Raw genomic sequence first — 13,445 nt, 5'->3', positions numbered from 1 at the left:
TTATTGATTGGGGCCGGTGTCTTGACGCCAGAGGGAAGAAGGAAACAGAAAACCCCAGAAGAAGACGCGTTTGGGGGGCCATTAGAAAAAAGAAGAAGAAAAAAGCTCTTTCTCGCCAGAGCGTCCTACTTCCTGTCTGACTGGACTTACACATCCTGGCTTTTGGAGTCCAGTACAAAGTCTGGCGAGTGTAAACAGGAGGACCCCCATCTGCGGGTGTGTAACTGAGTCGAGACCAGTGGTGGGGGGGAGAGCTGGGGGGAGAGCTACATTTTTTTTTTCTTGGGGCGCCGTAGACTTTTGTTTTTACGGTATACCAGAGAAACTGATTTTTGTCCTCGTGTTTTTGCTTCATTTGGATGAATTTATGGACGTGGACGATAGAATAGAATAGAATACAATAGAATATCTCTATTTATATAGCACTTTCCCAGAACGAATCACAGTGCTTTAACAAAAGGAGCATTAGATCATATAAAAAATAAAGAAGCAATAAAATATAATAATAATAAAACAAAACACAGTAAAACATAGAAAAGCAAGGAATAAAATCAACTAAAAGCTCTCCTGAATAAAACGTCTTGATCTGAAACTACAAACATTAAACAGAGTCAATCCGACACAACGACAATGGGAAGGAGTTCCAAAGATGATTAATTAATTGATTAATTAAATAAAAATTGTACCCTATTTATTATTTTATTTTTATAGACAAACATTAATTAGTGTTTATTAAAAGTGGAATCTAAAAAAAACTTTATTATTATGGTCTGTGTGAACAACTGTCACAATAAATCCATGTTTGGAGCAAAGAGTCCTGGTTTTTGTTGGTTAAATGCAGCTTTTATTTTGAAGTTGAAGGCTCTTCTTCACTTTTCTGTTAAAAGAAACTTTCCAAATACGTTTGTCTTTTGTAAACCCTGCAAGCTTAAGGCTTTCGGTTTGGCGGTCGGTGCATCTATTTAAGAAAGTCGCGGATGGATTTTTGTGTCACGATCACGAATGAGTCGAGTGTGGTGGAGAGAATCCAGAAGTTTTCCAAAATAAAACTTCCTTCAGAATCAGATGAGAAATCAAATAAAACAAATGTAGGTGAGGGTTTTTTTTTCTTCTGCAAGCCCGGTACCAACTGTCTCATGGACCGGTACCACTGGTCCAAATGATACTGTCAAACACTAAATGGCAGTAGCCTTTGTTTAGTAAGATATGAACCTAAAACTACCATTACCTCGCTAGTCTGGTCTTCAGTGTTAAAAAAAAGTTGTCATTAAGGTGCAAAAACATCGTTACCGTGCATCTGAATGATTTCTTCCAGGTTGACAAATATCTGCTTAACCTCCTCTGGCAGGAGGATGGCGTCCCTGCTCAGCCTCTGGCAGAAAACGCCGTCCAGCACCCTCAGCATGCGCAGGTGAGCGCGCTCAGTGTAAAACAGCTCTGCAGGAAGAACGCATCGAGGTCACTAGCTGGACGTTTCGGCTCCGTTTCACGGGTCGCCTCGGCCTCACCGTTGATGACCTCCTGCCGCTTGATCTCCTTCGGGGTGAGGGTGGCCAGGACGCCCCGGCTGACCAGCCTCTGCCAGTTCAGAGGGTCTTCCTCCGTCTCCGGCTCCCCGCCCTGGTCGTCCTCACTCTGGGTGTCGGCTGGACTCGCTGCACACTGAACATCCATCCTGCTGCAAGTTCAGGAAAAATGTTAACCTTTTATGTTTATTTGGGGGATCCAAAACTCTTTGTGGGAACTGGAAACAAAATAAATAAATAAAATAAAAAAGTTGGGTCCAGGTTTCCAGTTTCCACAAAGAATTTAGAAAAAAAATCCAACTTTGCTACCTGAAGGGCTCCTGATCGTCTTCCCGCTGCTCCAGGTTGGCGGCGCTGAAGTCGAACTGAGTGCTTGTTGGGCTGGAGAGGTTCTCATGGTGGTCGTTGGACTGCAGACCTTCAGTGGGTTTGGACAGCAGACAGATGGGAGACACGTCTGCAGGGGAAGGACAAAGTTCTGACAAACGCCGCTCAATTATCACCACTTTCATGGTGTACGTCCATTTTACTCCAGACGACTACTGTTGGAAGTTGGAGGATTATTTATTTTCCAAACCAGCGGAACTTTTTTTGCCAGAACTTGTGTTTTTATGCCTCTGAAAAACTAGAAGTTTGTTTTCAAGCAACCGTCAGCCTTTTTTTCCTGCAGCAATAGTGATTGAGGCTATAAACCGTTTTCAGAAAGTCCAAACGGGATCCCATAGGGGTTTTGGAGATCTACTCTGATGAATATTGTGCTTTTAACATGCTCTCGTGGCATTTTTCTAATGATGGAAGGTTATATGAAGAAAATTAAGCTCAAAATTAAATTTCTTACGTTTGAAAAAGACTGTATTTGTGACGTAGAAAATATGCCGGGCGGGCAACAAGCTCCCTACAACAAGCTGTCAGTAACAGGGATAGGAAGGGGGGCGGGGTTGCTCAAGGCCCACAACACAAGGTGAATTTCTAATGAACTCTTGCCGCCCTGCAGACACTAAGTCCTAGAAAAAACCACAGGATTTTTTTAAACATTTTGTCTAAAAACAGCATAATCATAATTAAAAGACCACTGGAAAGTCTTCAAAAATAGATAAAACAATGATTGGAGGGGGAAAATTAGGTTATAGGAGAACTTTTATAAGATAACTTTTTTACTAAATCTTTACCATCTGTTTTCAAGACTATGGTACCACAAGAAAAATATACAAAATTCAAAAACACACAAACACACTTAACTTTTGAATCAATTGTTCTAACTTTGAAAATCTCTGAGAAATAAATTCAATGCTAATATTTTAGCTAATTTTCTTTCAAAAGAACTTAAGATATTGAAGAAGTTAACTTTCATTTTAAAGGAACATAACACCTACAGATTTATTGTAGAAATACTAGAGATTTTTTTTTTTGGATAAATTAAGAAATTAAGCCTTTCAGGACGTTTTCTTAAACAGAAATATTGCAGAGTTCTGTGAAACAGGATTTTACTGCTGCCTCTGTCTCTGACAGTTTGTATCTATGTACAGGGGTGTCCAATTCCAGCCTGGGGGGCCGGTGTCCTACATGTTTTACAACCATTCCTGCCATTGAAGCTTCTTGTTGGTTAAACACACCTGATCCAGGTGATCAACAACAGATAAGGCAGAGTTTCTGGAAAACCAGGAGGTTTCTGGAAAACCTGCTCTAAATAGACACACAAAGCCAGTCCCGGCTCTGTGCGTCTTACTGGACTCTTACTGGAGTCGGAGTCTGGCCCGCTGGTGTCGGAGGTGGAGGCGGCGGTGGGGGAGCCGTGAGCCGTGGAGGTGCTGGAGGACACCGACTGGGTGCTGGTGTCCGACCCCTCGCTGAGCTGGTTGACCCGGTTTCTGACGAACCCGGCAGCAGAGGGGTCGGGCAGGTCGGAGACGCTGAAGGGCGACTGGGGAAGCTTTGGCGATCGCTGCTTGTTCAGCTCCACCGCTTTTCCAACTGCTCACAAAAAGAGTCAAGAGAAGGACGAACACGTATTAATACACTGATTGTACATCACAAAAGGACTCTGCAGCTTTCTGGAAACAAATGTTTGTTTCAATGAAACCCTAAAGTCTCAGTTTCAGTGATCCAAGACAGAACCTTGAAAAAACCACCACAGTTTTGAACCACTGCAAGTCCTGTTTTATCATTTCTATTAGTACAAACTGAGATTTTAATAATACACTCAAAAATGTTGAATTTTTATTCAAGGTCATGTTTTTCTAACTTTTTGATGTATTTCAAAATTAAACTATTTGTTTTATACTGGTATATTTCTAACTCTTTTTGAGTAAAAACAATCTGGACTCTTCCGAGAGTCGCTGTCATTTAGCTGTGGCACTAAAATATTTAAGGTCAGACCAAAAGAAAAAGCTTTCCAAAACGTCCTGACCATACGTGAAAAATTATTTTCAATAATTGATCGCGCCGTTCTTGACTGAAACAACTGCAGTTGACTATTTGTGGTGATTTTGTCTTGAGTTTTTTTAAATGTTTACAGCTCCACACTTTTTCACAGAATTGTTTGAATTCAGACTGGAAACAGTAAAATGTCATAAAACAGTCCAAACATTAAACTAGACACTACTTTGTGATACTTTTAACTTGACTTTTTAGAGTTCTGAGTTTGAGGCTGTTCTTTTTCAGTTTTTGTTGTTGTGCACAGCTGAAACCAACCCCAGACCATCACACTGCCACCACCATGTTTGACCATTGCTCTGGTGCATTGACTGTAAATAAGAACTGGACTGTGCGAGTGTGATGTCATCCTTTGAAAATGGTGTGTTTTTGGCTCCAACCAATATAGTCAATCCAGTCTCCATTTTTATTGGTTCTATGGGTGTCGTCATGTTGTTGCCAGACATCGTTAGCAAGCAGTGATTGGTCCGAGTCATCGTTTCTATAAAAAGTGAGCTTGTTGGATGGCCACACCCCTTCAAGTTTTTTTTAACCCTTTCCTGACTGCAACATGCATCTGTATTTGTATACCTTTAGATGGCAGCATAATGACTTTATTCTATACATTTATGGATTTAACAGATCTAGGTGAAAAAACTAAAATATCTTTTTCAAAACTAAGGATTGTTTGTTTTAACAAATAACTTTCACACACAAGTTAAAAATCGATTTTTTTCCCTGTAAAATTATTGTTGTTTTTATTGTATTTTCATGTCATTTAATCTGTTTGAACCAGTAAACCATGTTCTCCGCAGCTCTGCTTCCGTAAAGTTCGGGTTGAGCTGCAGTTCCCCCAGACCTGACGTGGAGTCCACTTTGCTCAGGCGGCGAGGCGGGTTGAGGATTTGGGACAGGAGATGTTTCTCAGGTCTTTTCACCTGCAACAAGACAGAAGTCCCAATTACCTCAGAGAAGTTCAGGTGAATTGATGTATGTGTGAAAGGGGGGAAGGGGGGTTGCACCTTAATCTTGGGTAGAAAGTTCATGAGTCCGCGTTTATGTTCGCGAGGCTCCTTCACTTTGACGCCGAGGTGTTTCATGTAGGTGAGAATCACGTACTGCATGGTTTGGCTTTCCAGGGCAAAGAAACAAAGAAACTGAGCTTTTTCTCTTCTGCACAGGAAAGATGAACTCGAAAGCAGCTCTGAAGGTATCAAAGTCTTGTGATGAGGTACTTCCTGCTTTAAATTTAGACTCTTCCCTGTACACTTATGCATGTGGTAAAACTGCAGAACAGAAACTAAAAAAACTTCTCTTTATCAGATCATCCTGCAGCAGCCAAACAAAAAAAAACCAAAACTCCCTCTTCTCACCACTTCTCTTCCTCTGTGGGCTGTGAGGTCAACCTGCAACAGAAAATAACTTCATGAGTCACACAAGATATGTGCTCGTCTCTGCGGTGACGTGCGCGCTCACAGAATATCCTCGATCTTGGAGAGGACGCGCTCGGCGCAAGAGCATTCCTTCTCCAAAGTCGACTGCTCCTTTTTGCGCTCCGAGTCTAACCGGGACAGCTCGTCTTCGGCCAGCGTCAGACCCATGCTGCGCTTCTGCCTGCAACAGACCACGAGCTGCGTTAGCGGACTGTCGTTCAAGCTGTAAGGAAGAAAAAAAACTCCCCCGCTGCTGATACCTGAAGTCTTCCAGGTTGACGTGAAGTTCCGACAGAAGTGCTTCCTGGATGGACAGAGTGTACTGTCGGCAGAGCTCCTCGGGAATCAGCTCCAGCCTTCGCCTCTCTGCCACACCGGACAAAAAGTCAGGTTCTGGAAGCCCCAGGTCAGAACCAGACTCCCCAGAATGACAAGCCCAAACCATTGACCATATCAGAGAACTGGACAGAGTGTGACGTCTCCCATGGAAAACGGTTTATTCCCAGCTCCAACCAAAGGGAAGTCGATTCAGTCTCCCTTTATTCGCTATATGGACGCCGCCATGTTGGAGCCAGACGTCATTAGTAAACAGTGACTGGTCCCAGTCGGTCTGAGTCAACGTTTCTATGGCAACTGCCAATCAGGAGTGAGCTTGTTAGATGTCCCCACCCCTACCTCTTGAAATAGCAAATTTGCCAATCAAACATTTTGAACATTCCAAAAGACACCTCCTACTTTTATCGATGCATCTGAGTGGTCAGTTTTTAGCTTGAAAAAAGGAAAAATATCATGATAAAAAAATCAGGATTAGCCAGGAGGGAGGAGTCCCTCAGTCCAGTTCTCATCTCTAGTCAATGGCCCAAGCGCGGCGTACATATACGCCTAATCTTGATGCCTTCAGATCCACATGTGGATATTTTCAAACACCTGTTGGTGGAAGCTGATGTCTAAATCTGTGTTTTCGTACAATGCAAAAAAGCCTTAAAACACATTCAGCAGAAAACGTTTCAATTTTATATGTGTAAAAAATATATAAATATCACAAGTACCAAAGGTACAATGATCACAAATAAGGGTATGTCATTACCACATGTCCTGCTTATGTGATTATACACGTAATTGTCACTGTACTTTCCTTAGGCGTTCTTTCTTTCTTGCTATTTTGGAGTATTTGGTGTTGATGTAATTTTTTCAATGTCACTGACGGATTAATTGGTTGACTGATTGATACATTACCTAGTTCAGCTGCAACTGTTTCTGGCACTTGTACTTTCAGATTCTGGAAATAAGAAACAAAATTCAAGACATAAACCCTCAAAAGGATCTGTGGTGACGGACCAAAGATTGATAAAAAAAGAGTCTTACTCACAGCTGATCGATCCACAAAGAGTGAGTGGAACTCTAAGAAGAAGCGGCGAGTTTCTTTCGAGCTGGTTTGCTTGTGCATGTCAGCGTAAAGATAACACAGCTAAGAAAGAGATGTGACCTTTAAGATTGCTGACATTCACATTTTGAAATGTATTTTTGTGCTTTACTGAAAAAGAAAATAAAATAAAAAATCCAGACATCTAATGATAAAAAAAAGCCTATTTATTTGGAAATGGTGTTCCACAAGGCTCTATCCTGGATCCACTTCCATTTAGAATAAAACAAAAGTCACTGAAGTGTTTTATTGTTGTATTGTGACATACTTATGAGTAAACAGCCAGCAATGGCTTGAATGTCATTTAAATTTACAAATACATCTAAAATATAGAATATGACGAATAAGTCTATTATTTATTTCCAGTCAATTCAAAAAGGGAAAGTTGTATTTTTTAAAGAATCATTACATCTCTTCCTCCTTTTTCTTTGTGAAGGGTGTCTGTCTTCTGAACGTCTGTCAAGTTGGTCTTTCCTATGATTATAGAACTACAGACTCAGACTGAGACTTAAAGGCTCAGAGTAAATGATGGTGTAACACCATGAGTTTCCAAAACAGATTGTTTTTCCCAGTATTCTAATTTTCTATGTAAATGTATGTAAAATAATTCTATATAAAATAATAGATTCATGTTTTGAAATGACTGACAAAAAAATGTGGAATTTTTTTCACAATAATACAGTTTTCTATGATCCTCCTGTGATACCAGAGCAGAACAAACCTGGTCCACTTCCTATAAACATGAGCTTGTTTCACATGTAACAAAGTAAAAGTTTAATATTAATATATTCAAGAAAAATCAAAGCATTCATAAATAATTTTTCCCATAAATAAAGTTCCTTTGTTCCTAGTTATGATTGCAGTAATTCCAACCAAATTCCCCGAAAGATTCCGATCAGTTTTCTGGATGTTCACATACCAGAGGAGCAGGGTCAAACTGGGACACCACGTGATGGAGGAAGACTGCCAGGTGAGCCGGTCGACCCTTCAGAGACTCGATGCTCTGGAAACAGCTGCACTGTCCGCTGATCTGAAAGGGGGAGTTTTCCCTCATCAGACGGGAATCAAGTGGGGATTTGGATGTCAGGTACCTGAGAGGCTCTTCTGTGTGACCTGCTCTTGCTGATAGTCAAAGTAATCGTCCTCTGCTCCGATAATTTGGGGGTTGAGGAAGTAGGGGGGGCTTCCAATGATGCTCTGTGCACTGGAGTCCTGAGGGGAAATGAGGAATCCTGTTATGAAGGTTGGTCTCACTTGCAACAATGGCAAATAAAAACTGGTTGTTTTGTGATATTCAGTTGTTTCTCAATTCAATTCAATTTTATTTGTATAGCCCATATTCACAACAACAGTCGTCTCGATGGAGTTCGTATAGGTAATTGAAAAAGTTAAACATAATTGTATACATGATCAAAAAGATAATGTATACAAGATTCTCCAGATTGGTGAACTTTTAGCCAATCATTTTTCACCTGCTGGGATTAAATATCTGGACCTTTAAGTCATTTTTGTCATTGTGAGCCGTGTGTGTGCATTGTCTCTTTTTCTGTTGCCACGGTGAATTCAGTGAAGGAGACGGCCTTGTTTCAGATTTATGTTAGGAGTTGGTTTATGTTTAGGGTGAACTGGGGCCTTTTAGGGAACAGATTTGAAAAGCTTCGTCGCAATAAGGAATCCAACAGCACTTCAGTTTGGTAGGGGGGGGTTACATTTAGAATCAAAATGGCAGAGTGTAATTATGTTAAGCATTTGGCAACAATCTGTTTTTTTGTGTTTCTTTGCTGATAAGTATGTGTCAAACATGTTATGCAAGCTTCCATTCTAAGGAAGCGATAAAAATAAAAGTCAAAAACAGAAATGCTTTTTCCTTTTCAAAATGAAGCTGCTTTTTGTGAGTCAGTTCGGAGATACTCTAGTACAGCTCACATATTTACTTTGATTACCCCCCCCCCCATCTCCAAATCTATCTGACCACAGGATAAAACTGTAGAATAATTTCAGTTTTCTATACCTCAAAAAGGTCTGTCTACACTGCAGTCATGCTCATGTTTGATTGATGTTGATTTTCATGACTGACTGTACAACTAAAACTTTTTAGCTTGGTTGCCGTGGAGACTCAATAGGATCCAGGAAATCTATGGGGTCCAATCAGGATTGGCTCACAGTGAATAAAAGAACCAGAATTTAAGTTTGAAAGAAAAAAAAAGCATTTGGAAAACAGTTTTAAAAATATTATAATAAGCACTAGAAGGAACTGCACCAAGGATCAATCCTAAATTTTCAGTTTCAATTCATTTTTGGGGTTGATCCTAATTTCACATGGGGGTGGGGCTTTGAGCCTATTTGCTATCGGTACATGATTGACATTGGGTGACCGCTGAACAGCGAGAACGGCGTCTGTCGTTGGCGCCATCTGTCTCGTCCCTCCTTTGATGGTGAAGTACAGCAGGGAAAATGCTTCCCCACAGTTTAGTCAGTCCATCTTGTACGCCACATCAAAGGAGGGACGAGACAACAGACGCAACGACTGGTCACCCAATGTCAATCATGTCCCCATAGCCAATGCGCTCGAAGCCCCGCCCCCACGTAAAATAAGATTCAACCATTGACTATGAGAACTGGACTCAGTGACCCCTCCCCCCTGGTTCTCCAAACAGGAAGTGGTTCCAAGAAGCCAAAATCCCCCAGACGTCTACAGACAAACACAGGTAGAAACGTTTACTCTGTCATTCTATTGGTCAGAAGAACCATTCTGGATCTGATGGCTTTTTCAACATGTTTTCTGATAATCCTCTTTTTTTTCAGTATATTTTTTCTGTAGTTCAAGATGTTTAAGTTATAAAGTGACCAATCAGATGCCTCAATAAACATAGGTGGAGCCTGCTGGCTCCCACATCCAACGTTCAAAACGTTTGACAGATTCATGCCGCCTGCTTTAAGGGGCGTGGCCTTCCAACAAGCTAACTACTGACTGGTCAGAGTGGTTGCCATAAAAAACGTTGACTCTAAAGGCCCGTACACACCGGGACGAATATTCGCCAGGCGTTATTCGCCAGCGTTTTTCGCCACGTCTTTTGTGTTCACACCCAGGTGATTTTCGCTGACGATGAGCCGAGCGAACATGCAATTTCATTCCCTGACATTAGATGGCGCTTAATGTAAACAGAAATACTCCTGTACACAAGGTGGCGCTGCGCAACTTTACGATTCTTAAAGTCGCTTTTCACTCAGAAGAAGAGAGCAAGTATTTACGCGCTTGTCAGAATCAAACAAAGAAAACATGAATATTTCAAGCATCAGTAGCTCCAACTGGTACTTGGTAAGGGGATATTTAAGAATGTCCGTCATTATTTCTTCGCGGCAGTGTAGACGCTACTTGGCGTCTAACTTCTTCGCTGGTATGTGTGCTCAGCAAGGCAGTTTTGTGTTTGAGCGCCCCCAAGTTGTGTTTTACTGTAACTTCAGAAGCTCCAGACACGTGAGCAAAAGCGCCATTCTTATTGGTCGAATAGATTTCGACGCGATGCGTCGAAAAAAAAAAAACGAACCCAAGGCGTTTTTTTTTTTTTGACGCTTTGGCGCTTGGCGTTTTTTCGCCTCGGTGTGCACACTCACATTGGTGCCCTTTGTTTAGTCACGAGGCGTTAAACGTCGGCGAAAATCGCCGGCGAAATTCGTCCCGGTGTGAACAGGCCTTAAGCGACTCGGACCAATCACTGCTTACTGACGATGTCTTCTTCCAACATGACAGAATCCTTAGTGACTGAATTAACTTAAATTTGGTTGGAGCCAGAAGTCGACGGTCGACGTCACTCGCTCCAGTTCTCTGATACAGGCGATGGGATCGACGCCAAAAACAAAAAGTCTGAGTTAAAACTGTAAACGCGGGATTAAAAACGAAGAGGGAGAGGAACATAAAAACTTTCCAAATACAAAAATGGAAAACATATACCGGCAATTAAACATTTTTTTGCCATTTAGTAACAGCTTTAGGTTTATAGTTTTTGCCTTTATTCAAGATTTCAGCATTTCATTCAATTTAAAATATTTAAAATGTGACTTTGGAGTTTAAAACTTTTTTCTAAATTTGAAGTTTTACCATCTGCTCCTTCATTTGCTTTAGCTGATCTAGGTTTGACCTGGTTTGACTGGTTTGATTCTTCAGTGGGCTACAGATAAATTCTGAGGGTTTTTATTCCAGAGTCAAATTTGTGTTGAAGCTATATTTTAAAATTCTGTGGTTGTTTTCTTTCGTATAGCTGGATTCTTTCACAGCGTCATCAGAAGCTCATCACAGTCCCAACAGTCCATCTCACTGTGTCCGGAGCGTCTTCAGAGTCCGGCGACGGGCAGAAGTCCAGGCCGTCTCTCCGGCTGAAGTCGGGACTGTGACAGGGCGTCTTTCTTTTCCTCTCTGGGAGCAGCCGGCTGTTCGTCTGACACACAAACACACACACATAAACTCGTCTGCATTTCCACAGCAGAAAAAAAAAGCACACCAGCATTAATTGATTGTTTAGTCTGCTGCTGAATTCTGGGAAATCCCCCTGGAGAGCACAAAGACGGACCAATTAATGTTTATTTAGGCTGCGATAAAAGCAGAGTTATTACAAAGAGGCTTGTGTCGCATGTAGTAATGAAACTAGGTTTTTTTTTGTTACAGTCTGGTGTCCAGCAAACCCTGCATCATGGTTTCTACGGAAACATCCCATTGTTATAAAACCTTTAGGGAGTCAGAGCGTTGATCCAAGTCATGTTGAACACTGATGGTGACAGTCGTCTGAGACACTGTTTCAGCACATTGTAAAAGCAGAAACGCAACAGGAACCCTGTCTTCTGTTCTACACCTCTTACAGCCGTTAAGAGAACAAATCTTTTTTATTTTTACTGCTAAAAAAACATCCTGAAAATGCTCAAATTAAACCTGGTTCAAAGACGACAGTATGGAGCTGAACTTCCACCTTAATGTGAGGCCGAGACGTTAACTTCCAGAACAAAGAGATGTTTTTGATCGATTTAAAAACAGGAAATACTTTGCATTTTTGCCCCTTTCCTCTCATTTTTGTCCACCTTCTTCCGTTTCTATAACAAAACAACAATTCCAAAACAGAAGACAGTTAGGAATTATTAGAGAGAGAATCATAAGGAGCGTTGGTGGTTCGGAGCTGACAATCTGAACAGAAACAGTCATTGTATCAAACGAGTTGCTCTGATGTGCGACTCACAGCACTGTTGTTGACACAGGGTCCTCCTTCGCCCTGTGACGGCGACGTCTGCTCCCTGTAAGGAAGCCTGCCATCTCCCTCCTCATCCTCACCATTCCTGGACCCTGAGGCTCCATCCTGGCACTATTAGCAAAGGTCACACGCAGCGAATTCGTGTTAAAGTCTGCAGCTCGTCCAGAAACGATGAAGATAACAGAAGTATCGTCCCACTTTGTGGGTTACATTTGCAGGCTTTTCTCACTGCCATCCAAAGCAAACACGTGGAGGCTTTAGGCTTCTAACGAGCAGTCCCACCTCATTTTCAGGCTCTGGGGTCTGTCATTAAGAAGCACTCCTTACAGTCAGACCTCAAATGGTGCCAGCATCCTGTTTAACTTGCAGATAAGTTGTCTGCAGTGGCTTTGGAGCATGAGTCACACACATTCAGAACTCTTTCACCTCTTTTTAAGAGAATAGGGAAAACACTCTCCTTCTACTATGATATTTTTGTTGTGTTGTGTTGTGCAGACGACAGAAATTAACCAAAAGACTAGAATTCAGAGGAAAAGCAGATGAAATGTGAATTTAAACACTTGCTTTTTCCCTGATCCTTTTTAATGCAGGGTTTAGACTCTGAGAAACCCAAATGTGGACACAGTTCTGATCCGCTTGTAGCACCTCTGATTAAAAGCGTCTGAAAAAGATTAGTTAGAAAAACTAGTTAGAAATAATGAGCTGCACCGGCTCGATAAGCTACGGCAAACTTATCGCGGTAAAAAACAAACAAAGAAAGGTATTTGGTTTGCCCTGAAATCTGGAAAGTCTGCGCATCAGTCACCACTGTCAGATTAAAAACGCCAGAGTTTCCTGTAAACTTCAACATGCAGCTGGATTTAAGGGAGGGGCCCTTCTTATGAAATTAACCCATTACCCAACCATTTAGTGTTTAAACCCCCCACCTTTGATGCTTTGGCGGAACCTGACTGTGGATTTAAACTGCCGTCGACTGAGATCGTGACGGACCTCAACCACGAGCCCGCTGATTAATTACATTTAAACAAAACTAAAAAATCCTCCTCGACGAGTAAAAATGACAACTTTTCAAACAGACGTCACACAGACTGATCATGTGACCAACTGGTTTATATTATTCTATTTTTTCCTGCTTTATAGTTGTTGTTCAACTGTGACATCACTAAACCAAATTTTCCAAAAGATGAGAAAAATGATCCACCTGCTGTGAACCACGCCCACATTTTAGTTTAATTTGCTTTTTCAATAGAAAATGAAAAAAAAGGTTAAAAAAAAAAATTAAATCTCAAGTACAGTTCCCTCAGAATTTACTGGATAAATAATCTGCACTGTAACTCATAACAGCCAGATTACGGCATTTATGTAAAAAACAACATAAATATACATATATATATATATATATATATATATATAT

At 41.2% G+C, this 13,445-nt stretch overlaps 1 protein-coding gene across 1 annotated transcript in view; it reads right to left on the bottom strand.

Moving 5' to 3' along the window:
- The window catches only part of arhgef12b (Rho guanine nucleotide exchange factor (GEF) 12b), a 45,806-nt gene that overhangs the window by 11,774 nt on the left and 20,587 nt on the right, over positions 1-13,445 (bottom strand). Inside the window, exons 7-21 of the mRNA XM_023962128.2 lie at positions 12,020-12,142; positions 11,111-11,230; positions 7,908-8,006; positions 7,714-7,824; positions 6,741-6,839; positions 6,608-6,650; positions 5,632-5,737; positions 5,415-5,552; positions 5,312-5,344; positions 4,961-5,069; positions 4,798-4,876; positions 3,264-3,497; positions 1,836-1,983; positions 1,509-1,678; positions 1,291-1,437 (exon numbers count right to left, since the gene is read on the bottom strand). Coding sequence (XP_023817896.1) covers positions 1,291-1,437; positions 1,509-1,678; positions 1,836-1,983; positions 3,264-3,497; positions 4,798-4,876; positions 4,961-5,069; positions 5,312-5,344; positions 5,415-5,552; positions 5,632-5,737; positions 6,608-6,650; positions 6,741-6,839; positions 7,714-7,824; positions 7,908-8,006; positions 11,111-11,230; positions 12,020-12,142 — 1,759 coding nt within the window. The remainder of the gene's footprint in view (positions 1-1,290; positions 1,438-1,508; positions 1,679-1,835; positions 1,984-3,263; positions 3,498-4,797; positions 4,877-4,960; positions 5,070-5,311; positions 5,345-5,414; positions 5,553-5,631; positions 5,738-6,607; positions 6,651-6,740; positions 6,840-7,713; positions 7,825-7,907; positions 8,007-11,110; positions 11,231-12,019; positions 12,143-13,445) is intronic.

The sequence above is a fragment of the Oryzias latipes genome, chromosome 14, assembly GCF_053564925.1.
Source record: "Oryzias latipes strain Hd-rR chromosome 14, Olatipes_Hd-rR_3.1".
Classification (NCBI taxonomy): domain Eukaryota; kingdom Metazoa; phylum Chordata; class Actinopteri; order Beloniformes; family Adrianichthyidae; genus Oryzias; species Oryzias latipes.
Note: the sequence above shows the minus strand (reverse complement) of the source record. Positions and strands in the feature narration are given on the sequence as shown.